Here is an 11,483-nt window from a genome sequence, read left to right on the forward strand (position 1 = left end):
AGACACCCCCCCTCTTGAACGTGTGCGGCGTAACTCCATTGCGGCGGCGGCGGCACTCAACCTAATTTCGCTCGTTCACGAAGAAAAAAATGCGTACGGCGACGTATTCAAGAATCGTGACGCAGTGAGGCCGCGAAAAGATATCCCTTTTCTTGAACGCCCGCAATTTAGCATTTAACAAAAGCGTAAAATAGGAATGTAAAAAAAGTAGGCGTCGTTTTCTTCGGTGCCCCTAGCGGCAGTTCTTGCTTGGCTGCCGTCCCTCGGCCCTCCCACGTCGCCTCTTCGCTCGCTGGCGGTCGCCTTCTCTCCGGTTCCTGTATTGAGCCGTCGTGTGTGCGTGAGTCGGGTCAGTTCGACCGGGAGCCTCTGTCAGACGTGCCTTGCCGTACAGCCTGCTCTTTCGAAGCCTTGGGATCAGCGCTAAATTGTGAGTGAATTGGGTCGAGTGCCGAAGAACGCGGCGAGCAGTGCTCCCATCGGGCGTCCTCAGCGGAGCCGACTAGAATTGCTCTTTCTGTTTTAGAATGACATTGTTCGACCTTGGGTTCGAAAGGAGACGGCTCCTTCGTACAGGAGGTTACGTAGCCATGGCTAAAGTTACAAGCTACTCGACCTCAGCACATTATTCTTTAACTGCTGTCTTCTCGTTGCGGTTTTTTAGCACGTCCACCCGAAATTAACTATGGATCTCAGAGTGCTGCTTGAAAATCAATCATAAACACGGTATGAGTAAAACCCCCTTTTCTGCGTGAATGGTGTAGTGCTTCGCCTCACTGACAATTCTAATGTTTTCATGTTACAATTCCAATGTTATCGTTTCCCAGTATCTCTGGGCTCTGATTTTCTTTTCCTCATTATTCTGTACGTCCGGTGCAATTGAAGCAATTTGTTGCACGGCTGTCATTGTGACTACTTTCGCCGCTTTGATCGTGGATTTTAATTTTTGCAGTGCCAATATGCCGATCAAGAGGATATACGCTCGCCAGATCTTCGACAGCAGAGGAAACCCGACTGTGGAGGTCGACCTGCTGACCGAAAAGGGTACGAACAGTTCATAGGTCGTAGGTCAGTGCGAAGGAGGAGGAGGAGGTAGCGGGCGGCACTGGGGGCGTGCTTTGTTCGGCAAAACTCATTGAGCGATTCGGTGTCTATGCTTTTATTTTGCCTCCTTGAATAACACCTTTGTTTCCTGAACGTCAAAATCCATGATTTGCAATCAGTGACTACGTTTGCGTTTCTGGCCATATTCGCTTTGTGTTGCAATCAGAGGCTTTGAAAACGCCGCAGGACGCGTCGCCATTGTGTCCATAACGCTAGCTTGCTAATGCATGTCTTTATCGCGTGAAAGGATCGGCAGCACGAGTGTGAGTAACTGCTGGAATGTGCGCTCTAATCAGTCGAATTTTATACTTATGGTTCTTGGCCAAAACATGACAGCTGTCACTGTGCAGAAGGTTGTTGGCTTCCCATTCTGTTGGAATTTTGCCAGACACAGAGCTATACAAAGGAAGAAAATAAAGGGCTTGCAGGGAGTGTATTTTGAGCCACTTTCTTCACTTGTGATTTTATCCTAAGTGACCTTGGTGCAGGTCAAGTCTTAAAGGCCAAGTCTTTCCCATTTAAGACTTGACTTAAAGTGTCATAAAGTGCAATTGAAGGTCACTTGCATTGCCTTCACTTATGTGTGTGCTTTGCTCTCATTATATATGCCTTAAATGGCTGTTGACGACATCATCTAATTTTTGTTCTTTGTAAAAAATCGATTTTATGGCTGTTTATGACTATTTTGATGTTTTTCCAGCAGCAAAACAGTGATTGGCAACAAAAATCGGATTTAAAAATGGAAAATTTTTCCCATCTCTTGAATCAAGCTCAAGACGTCAATCAAGGCTGCAAACGACTCTATGACCGCAGTTTGGAAGAGCATGGCAGTGCAGCCTAGTCTCTGGGATCTGTGTGAAACTGTCTTGATGCAGTGCAGTTTGTTTGTGAAAATGGCTGGTTGTGGCAACACCTGTATTTTATACTTTCTTTTCTAGCTTATAAAAGCTTTGCTTCTAGTGAAAACAGCCTCTTTGTCATAAAAATGCAGTGATTCACTGGTGTAGTCCAGCCTCAATCGGTCCCCAATGGCCCTTTAATTAACTCTTGCTGAACTAGAAATTGTTGTAACTACTGCTCGTGCTAGCAATTTATCACTCTTGTTACAAAGGCCTTGAATCGAAATGGCTTCCAGGTTACAGGTTGTTCTTCCAAAAGGCAGGTTATTCTAGGCTGCACTTAAAACTTGAATAGAGAGATCTCCGCATTAGTGCTTTTGAGGTAGTGGCTGCTATTATAGGAAAACATTGTTTTGAAGCTAAAAGGCCTGAAACCTTTCTCCACTCGTTGCACAAGCAAGGTGACCGTGGGAGCACAGGTGCGTAGGATCATGATACAACATTCTTATTGCTTAAGGGCAAATTTGTTGTATTGTGCAGTTTAGTATGTGCAGCAAAGGATTCAGTTTTAATGTCAAGCTTTCATGTGTGTGTGTATGCTCATTTTCTGTGCTGCTGTTGATTAACTTGGCATTTTCTACATCTTACTCGGACAGCGCTGCTTTTATTAACTTCAAATTTTTTTCAAGGCCTTACTATATTGCTGCTTTTCTAACAAAACATTGAGTGGAATAACTTTTTAGTGAACTATATGAAGGAAGCCATTGATTGCTGCTGCAATTGGCTTGCTGTACTACCTACCTTGTGGCATTTAGTGGCCATATTAATGTTACACTTGGTTCTGGTACTTGCCCGTTTTATCCAAAATAAAAAATGTGAACTGTTACTTGCAGCTACGCCAAAACAAAGTTAAACTGTGCCAACTTTTTAAGTTGCCTCCTGATTGGAATTTTTCCTTCCTTGTGATGAATCCTGGAAATGGTGTGCTTATATTCATTAATTGGAAAATTGGTCGTTCGAGACCTTGGCAGAGTACTGGAATACTGGATGGGACTGGAATGTTGGATATGAATGCACAAGCGTTTTTTAGTGTGTTAGTTTGTGTGCTTAGAAGTTGCATGCTTTTGGGGATCTTGAGACCTCGCTGGCTCTGTTTGCTATATGTCAGCTGCAGATGTAAAAATTGTTCTTGTGTTGCCAACATGGTCAAAGGCATTAATAACCTGATTTGAGGCCGAGTGATATTGTAATGCAGCAAGTAGGTGTGAGGCATTTGTTGCCATAGAGTGGTGCTGTGTTGATGAATTGCTCTTGGATACCTAATACTCACATGGTCTGTCTCTCTGCAGGTTTGTTCCGTGCTGCTGTGCCATCAGGAGCGTCGACTGGCATCCATGAGGCCCTGGAACTGCGTGATGGTGACAAGTCGAAGTACATGGGGAAGGGTGTCTCCAAAGCTGTGAACAACGTGAACCAAGTGATTGGACCACAGCTCATTGGCAAAGGGTTTGACGTCACTGACCAGACCAAGATTGACGAGTTCATGCTCGAGTTGGATGGCACAGAGAACAAAGGTGCGTGTTCTGGCCTCAGCGAGAGAACAGTGCTGGGCTTGTGTAGGTTTCTGTCCTTAAAAGGGCGTGTGTAAAAGAGGAAAATTGGTATTTTCGTGCTGATACTCTGTGCTTAACTGTATCTTTTTCCTGATAATTGTTATTAGGTTTATTCATCTTTGCTGGTGGTTCCCTATTAAAGAAAAATTGCTGTGTGTTACAGGTTTCGTGCAAAAGGCTGTAAGCATGGTTATTTTTTATCACAGGATATGACTGGCTGAATAACCAGAATTCATTTGAAGGCTGCCGAGAGACCTGCTTATAAATGGAACAGCTTCACAAAATATGCTCCATCAGCTATTCTTTTTTCTCCGTGGAGACAAAACGTTATCGTTAAAATTTTTATCTTTGAAAGCATCTAAGGGCATGAAGTTTTGGCTAAAAATTGATTTCTGTGTTGCCACTTTGCTTCAGTCTTTGTTGCTAAAAAAAAGCACTGACTTGGGATATGACTGGCATGCTCTTGCTTTATTTTGCTCGGCACCAGCAATCTGATAAGCTGTATTTGTGCAGTGAAATCTGGATAAAATGAAATTTAAAAAAAATGTCCACAATTTTTCACTACATCCAGCCTTTCGGGGCATGCAGTTTTCATGCGAAGACTCTAAACCATGATGCAGAAATGAAACCGAAGAAATATATGTAGATGAAATCACCTTGAAAATGTTTACTTACTTGAAATCGTAAATGTGGAGCAACATTTCACGATCGCACTGATAATACGACTGCAGCAGCAGCCACCATCATCTCCATGGCTGTTGCAGTGTCTGAGGCAACTGTGGCCAGGCTAGAGGAAAACGTGCAAAAGTGCGCCACCGCTGCTAGACCGGCTGTAGAGGCACCTGCTTATTTCTTCACGTTCCTACTCCCGGTCTTCCTGCCACCCTAGGAAATGGTCCCTACACGTTGTATCGCCTGTGCTTTCCTCCGACCCCCGCTTCCGACGCATGACAGCTATCTACACTGGAATCATGCCAGCAACCCGAGTGGTGGCGAAGGGTGTGCACTGCCTGCCCTGTGTCTTTTTTTGCTATGACCTATCCCTTTTCGCTGCTTTCGAGCGTGAGCTGTTGTAGTGCCACATGCCGTGTTGTTACAAAAGCGAAGGCAGTGTAGACTGCTGCTTTTGCAAGTAGTTGCATCATAGTTACGTCAACAGCACTTGAACACTTTACATTGTATTGCCCTATAATCTCATGTAAGGGCCACACCCATGCATGGGCGCACCCCCTGTTTTGGACTAGACAAAAAAAATAGTTATACATTTTAATTCATGTGTGGGCTGCACCTTAAAAATTCACATCGGAATTTTAAGGATAGGTGCAGCCCTTACAGGAGTTTATACCGTATCTGTGGTCGCTCATTGCGATCATGTATGTTCATCTGATATCAGTTTTCATTTTATTGTCATGAAGCTTGTGTGGTGTGGCTAAAATTCAAGTAACTCAGCACTAGCTAACAGATAGTTGGTGCAGTGAATTCATTATATCAAGTTTGACAGTTGCAACCCGTTCGTGGCATAGGGTTCACAAATACACATGCCACAATGGGGCTACGTGTTGAGGAATCGAGAAACTTCATAATATCAAGGAGTTTGTTACTTGGTGGTGTGTTAATCCAGGTTTAACTGTATTTGAAAAGTTTTCTGTGTGCTGCTTAGCAACCTGTGTGGTAAATGTGCAGTGTTGGTGACATGCGAGCTCAGCTTTTGAAGCGTTTTTCCTTTCTCTTCTTTTTTACAAAATTTACTTACTCACGGGCATGTCTTCAACTTTTGTGAGTACCCAGAAAGCCTCTGATAACTGACATTTTGAAACAAGTGTGTAAGTAATGAAGTCGCAATTACAGCAACAGGAGACATAGGGCCCTGACATTCAACTGGATTTTTTATTTCAGACACACATAGATATGTTAAAGAAAACATAATAAAACAAAGATATGCTAAAAAGTAAGAAAAACCTGGATGCTGAGGATGCACCAGTTTTTAACCTCTCTCAGCTGCACTTAACTATGTAGTGCGAACATTGAGTCGGCACTTGCGTAATTGTGATTCACAGTGATCTAACTTAGGTTCTCTGCATAGCACTGCGTGGTGCAGCCTATGCGCTGCTAAGTGAAGCGCATGCCTACGCTCACTCTTGCTGCGCTGTGCAGGCAACTTGGGTGCAAATGCCATCCTCGGCGTGTCGCTGGCGGTGTGTAAGGCGGGTGCTGCCCAGAAGGGAGTGCCGCTGTACCGCCACATTGCTGACCTGGCAGGCAACTCGAAGGTGGTCATGCCCGTGCCTGCCTTTAACGTCATCAACGGTGGCAGCCATGCTGGCAACAAGCTGGCCATGCAGGAGTTCATGATCCTGCCCACGGGTGCCAGCTCCTTCACGGAGGCCATGAAGATGGGCACCGAGGTCTACCACAACCTCAAGAGCGTCATCAAGCAGAAGTAGGCGCAGCCAACTGCTTCCATTCTTTTTGTTTTCATTTGCATTGCTTTACATGAGTCACTGTCTTGACTGATGGGACGTCATTTCTTTTGTTCACATTTACAAAATTTTCAATTTTGTTTCCAACAATTTTTGTTAAGGAGACTATTGAAAGCTTGGCTGTAATTGGCTATAAATATCGAATATTTCAAAATCCATATGGTGTAGGTAAAAATAGATTGCATATTTGGGTTTGGTATACAAAAATCCTCTAGATATGATGGCTTCATTAATTTATTAGTTACCAAAATTTTATTACACACATCCACCTGGCCTTTGGTACAAAGCAGCCAAAGCAGATGTGGTTATTTCAAGTGAAAACAACAAAGTATAGGGTGCATCTGCAGCAATTCATTGAAGGCATAGAGAACAAGTTCTCTGGAAAACAAAAAAAGGAAGGTTCAAAATTGGAATGATACATATTGAGATAGCTCCTCCTGTCTGAAGAAAAGGACCTCAAGGAATGTGTAATGAAAAGCACTGCACCACATCTTATGGGAAGCCTGAAACAAGATTGCTTCTATACAAGTTTGGATGCACAAAAAAAAAGAAACAAGCAAGTAAACAAATGTTTTTCAGGTTCCGCTGCAGACAAGCTTTCACAAGAGACAAGAACGAATCATTTCATAAATCAGCTTCCTTTTGCAAAAGGGTAGCTTGAGGAAGATGGAATGTGGTGTGTGGAAGATTGTGGTTTGTAGAAAGAAGGAAAAGATTCCATCTGTTTATTCGTCTGATTCATCACTTCGGTTTTTGTCTTGACCGTCTTGTTCTGCTAAATTCTATGGAAATTTCTAATTTCATTGTGTTATTTATATTTAGTATGCTTTTTTGCATTGAACTCATTTTTATGACACAGCCGTATTATATAGCTAATAGAACTTGAGTCCAGGTATGCAGTGTGAGCATCTAAAGGACACTGCTAACTACTGAGGACGGTGTATAATCACATTTCTTGTGTTAGCTGACTGAAAAGGGCAACAGACGCACAAGTATTGCAGCTAAGGCAGCGATGAATGATCAACAGAGTCCTCCTTGTCTATCCTCTCTATTGTAGCAATTTCTTCCTCAGTAGTAATTTCTTCCTCAGCAATTTCTTCCTCAGAGACAGGCACGTAGCCATGAATTTTTTTAGGGAGGGGCCCAAGGTAATTTTCGAGCTTCAGGGGGGGGGGAGTTTTTAGTCGGTTTTATATTGTTTGCTGCTTAGTATGGTTCTTTTGTGAATCCAGTTGAGTCTTTTAGGGTACTTGGGATTGCTGGCAGATTTATACAAACTCCCCCTGTAAGCTTGCTGCATTTATTTCTTCAGCATGCTGCTAAGCTAAGATTGGCATTATTGATGTTTGTGCTTTCTAGGTTTGGCTTGGATGCCACTGCAGTTGGTGACGAGGGTGGCTTTGCCCCCAACATCTTGGACAACAAGGAGGCCCTGGAGTTGATTAGTGAGGCCATCAACAAGGCTGGATATTCTGGAAAGATCGAGATTGGAATGGACGTTGCTGCCTCGGAGTTCTACAAGGACGGTGAGCAGTGCTGTTTCGTCATCCGCCTCCGTCCTCTCATTGCATGCAGCTATAGTATTTGTCTGCTGCTGCTTTAAATTCCACGAGCATAGCACCTTTAGTGTGGATTCTGCATTAGTCGATAAAGGGGGCAATGGGTGAGATGAATTGATTGAAATCTATTTGCTTTTGCTGTTTTACAGGCAAGTACGATCTCGACTTCAAGAACCCGAACTCTGACCCTAACTCCTACCTGACCAGGGAACAACTGAAGGAAGTCTACGAGGACTTCATCCGGTCTTATCCCATCGTTTCTATTGAGGACCCCTTTGAGCAGGATGACTGGGATGCCTGGACTGCACTGAACTCTGCGACCCAGATCCAGATTGTCGGGTAAATGTTGCTTGCCCTGCTAAGAAACTATCAGAAAGACTACTTCATTGTTTGCTATGTTTCAGTGCACTGCGTGGTGTGGCAAAGGTCACATTAAAGGGGCTCTGAAACACCTTCCGAGGAAAGCACATCAACTCGCTCAATCACTGCATTGTGTTGTCATGAACACCTGAGCCAAATAATGCACTTCTACAAGCAGCAGAGGACCCACAATCACACGCGACAGTTGGCGAGCCCTTCTCGGCGACTTATTTGATGCTCGCACCCTCCTCCGGCGCTCGCATCTATGTATACATGTTGAGAGGTGGCTACTGGGTAGATTCTTTCAGATGTCAGGCAGCTACCAAGGCCGCGGCCAACAAGCTGTATTGGTCCGGCGGGTCAGGAAGCTCTCCCCTTGGAGGAGGGGCCGGCGGAGGAGTGCCAAACTTCCAGCAGGCAAAAAGTGACGAGAGGAGAGGGAAAAGCTCAAAGACGCGGAAATTTGGTGATTCTTCTTGCACTGCCTGACCATTCTTACTTTGTTCAAGGTGCAAACTCGCGACAGCTTGCAGGGAGCAGAAAGAACCACATTGACCTTATACGTGCTGGCCACTTTGTTTAGGTTGTGCGAAAGCCGATGAAAATAGGGAATCACCACCGTCTTTTGTTTTTCTTTATCCTTGTTTTTTTTTACCCTGTTTACCCTTTGACGTCGGCTTCTGCTTCTTGACAAGATTCTCACTAATACTAGTGATGAGGCGTTTTGGGTACCCAGCTTGGTGAATGCGTTCAGTTTGCGCATCAAAGCTCTGTGCCATCTCATGCTCATAAGATTTTTCGAATTCTGCATTCAGGCATGTCGCAATGATTCTTCTCTTGATTAGCTTGGGATGTGCACTACTGAACGGCAGTAGCTCTTTGCACAATCCGGGGTTGTAGGACCAACAAACATGTCTGTCCTGCTTAAACACAACTCTCAAGTCAAGAAACTGCAGTTGTTGTGGGGAACTTCTTGTGCAAAAAGAAGCCCCTTAGATTCACTTCGTGGTTCTTGCCTCATGCCGTTTGGTTCATTTTGTGGTACAGTGATTGTCAGTGAAAGAGAGAAAATTCTCAATGCTAATATCAGTGTAATGTGTTTTGGCAACAAGTGTTATCCTGATAAATTGCTTATTTTTAGAATCTGTATTCTTGGCATGGTGTGTTGTTGACGTTAACTCTGTCAATGCAGTGATGACCTGACTGTCACTAACCCCAAGCGGATTCAGACGGCCGTGGACAAGAATGCCTGCAACTGCTTGCTCCTCAAGGTCAACCAGATTGGCAGTGTCACTGAATCAATCAGGGCGTAAGTTTGAATGTATGCTCCTGTCTGTGTCTACCACCGGTATCTGTATATTTGTCCTCACCGTGACGGCCGTGTTTCGATCGAGCCGAAATGCAAGACACTGCAGGTGCTATGGGATGGCAGTGCACATTAAAGAATCCCAGTTAGTCGAAATTGATCTGGAACCCTACATTACGGTGTCCCTTATAGCCCTGCATCACTTCCTTATTTAAGTGAGAGGTGGCGCTGAGGAAATTGAGTGCAGTAGGGAAAGAAAAAAAGGGGCTCAGTACTACTGGGTAGCACTAAACACAGTGCGCCGGTGGCGGGGCAGTGACAGCAGCTCATGCTGCGTGGGAGACTGCGTGCATTAACATGGCTTTGCTGTGGTCGATGATGTCTTGTACATCTCTGAAGTGTTGCCTCTCAAATAGTATTGACGTATAAAATGGCTGCATGTGTCACGAAATTGCGTGATTGGCCGAAAGAGGTCAAGTGGCCTTGTGACGTCATCTTAACCTGCCCACCATAGCGCTATGCATGAGTCTTACAGGAACTTGGGAAGAGCAATCTGGGTTTTGCAAGCACCACTGATCACTGTATTTAAAACTGGCACTTGCCAGGGCAGGGGCGCATCACTTAGTAATCGCTTCACCACTGTGCCGGTAGTGGTATGAGGACTACCCGCAATCTGTAAATGCGATTGAGAGGACCGTGACGTCATCAGCATCCCGACCACCAGTGGACCAATCATAGGGCACTGCCAAATCTGGAAGTCTGAGGACCTCCAAGTTTTGGAAGTTGGCCCACCCCCGAAAATTCCTAAAGGACACCCAGATTTTGGCATTAAGGTGGATGTTAGTGGGTTTCAATGGGTGGCTTAAGTTGGATTAGTGGATCGGAGTAGTATTATTTCATATAATAATTCAATGCAAGGTACTCGAACATTCTAGAAGGTTACAACTCATGCATACCATACAGGGGCAATGAAACTGGTTCAGACCGGAGTTTTGGCGTGAAATTGCGAGAACAACATTAGGCACTCATTGTAGGCACAATAGCAGGCAACATAAATGCTATCGCATTTCCTTTAAGAGTACTCTTAAGAAGGCCCCCCAATTTTTGTTTCTGTAACGCTTGCAGATGTTTGCGGATGTTTTTTTCCTGTTGTCAGCAGAAATGTTTACTGATCTTACACACAGCTGAGAACACTGATAGTGCAGCAGATGTCAAGTGTGTTTTTGCTGCAGTTTATTGAGACAACTCAGCTTGACTTGCTGCCTATCCTAATGCTCATTCAGGTACCCTTTGCATCTGAATGCTTGTTGTGGTACTACTCTTTGGATAAAAATACATTCTATATGCTGCCATAGAAACTCAACACTTGTGGCTGTGTCATCTTATCAGATTATTGTTGTCAGGTGTTTTGCCTCTACTAAGTTGGTTGGACTGCCCTTGCTGCTTTGCTCATTTAGGCATCAGCTGGCCAAGAAGAATGGCTGGGGAACCATGGTGTCCCACCGCAGTGGTGAGACTGAAGACTCCACAATCGCAGACATCGTGGTTGGCCTGAGCACGGGACAGATCAAGACTGGTGCTCCGTGTCGCTCTGAGCGCCTCTGCAAGTATAACCAGCTGCTGCGCATCGAGGAGCAGCTTGGAGGCAATGCTGTCTACGCCGGCAAGAACTTCCGTCAGCCCCAGTAGATGGCACTATCTGAAAACACTGCCAACTCCCTCTCCTGCTAGGCGCCTACATAGAGGTTACCGTTGGCCCATCTAACAGCCTCCTTTCTTTACTCCCCGGTGTGAGTTTTCTTCTTCAAGACTTCTGCTAGTCACCAGAATAAAATTCCAGCTGTGCTGATCCTCTATGGTCATGTCAAGAAAGTTGTGCGTGAAAAGTCCAGGCTATTTAATTTTTGGTCAGATGGAATGCACCTGTTGCTTGGACATTATTGGCATTACATTGGTATAAGCTTCACAGGCAGCGATGTAGTGGACTGTCAAAGCAGTGCCACTCTCATCACATGTGACTGCTTAGCCAACACTGCAAAGTTCCTGTGTGGTGTGAATACTGGAAGCGTGTTTTTCTAGACATCCTGGTTTTCCGTATCTGTATGTGCGTGCATGTGTGTGTACAACACGGCCATTCTCATGTTCTTGTAGTGCTGAAACCAAACGTCCCAGGCCAGTGCAGCCATTTGTGCAAGTTGCGTGAATAAAAGTGATCAACAAAG

General features: G+C 44.7%; 1 protein-coding gene across 1 annotated transcript; it reads left to right on the forward strand.

The window, feature by feature from the left end:
• Positions 1–290: 290 nt before the first annotated feature.
• Positions 291–11,483, forward strand: Eno (alpha-enolase). Its single transcript, XM_077654723.1, has 8 exons — positions 291–430; positions 953–1,044; positions 3,293–3,517; positions 5,711–5,996; positions 7,396–7,562; positions 7,745–7,934; positions 9,148–9,264; positions 10,719–11,483. The coding sequence occupies exons 2-8, from the start codon at positions 960–962 to the stop codon at positions 10,948–10,950; spliced, it is 1,302 nt and encodes a 433-aa protein (XP_077510849.1). The 5' UTR covers positions 291–430; positions 953–959; the 3' UTR covers positions 10,951–11,483.

Source organism: Amblyomma americanum, chromosome 2, assembly GCF_052857255.1.
Source record: "Amblyomma americanum isolate KBUSLIRL-KWMA chromosome 2, ASM5285725v1, whole genome shotgun sequence".
Taxonomy (NCBI): domain Eukaryota; kingdom Metazoa; phylum Arthropoda; class Arachnida; order Ixodida; family Ixodidae; genus Amblyomma; species Amblyomma americanum.

Coding starts and splice junctions, on each gene's coding strand:
- Eno (XM_077654723.1), top strand. CDS start 960: ATGCCGATCAAGAGGATATACGCTCGCCAGATCTTCGACAGCAGAGGA. Junction 7,563..7,744: donor CTCGGAGTTCTACAAGGACG/GTGAGCAGTGCT, acceptor GCTGTTTTACAG/GCAAGTACGATCTCGACTTC. Junction 7,935..9,147: donor ACCCAGATCCAGATTGTCGG/GTAAATGTTGCT, acceptor CTGTCAATGCAG/TGATGACCTGACTGTCACTA.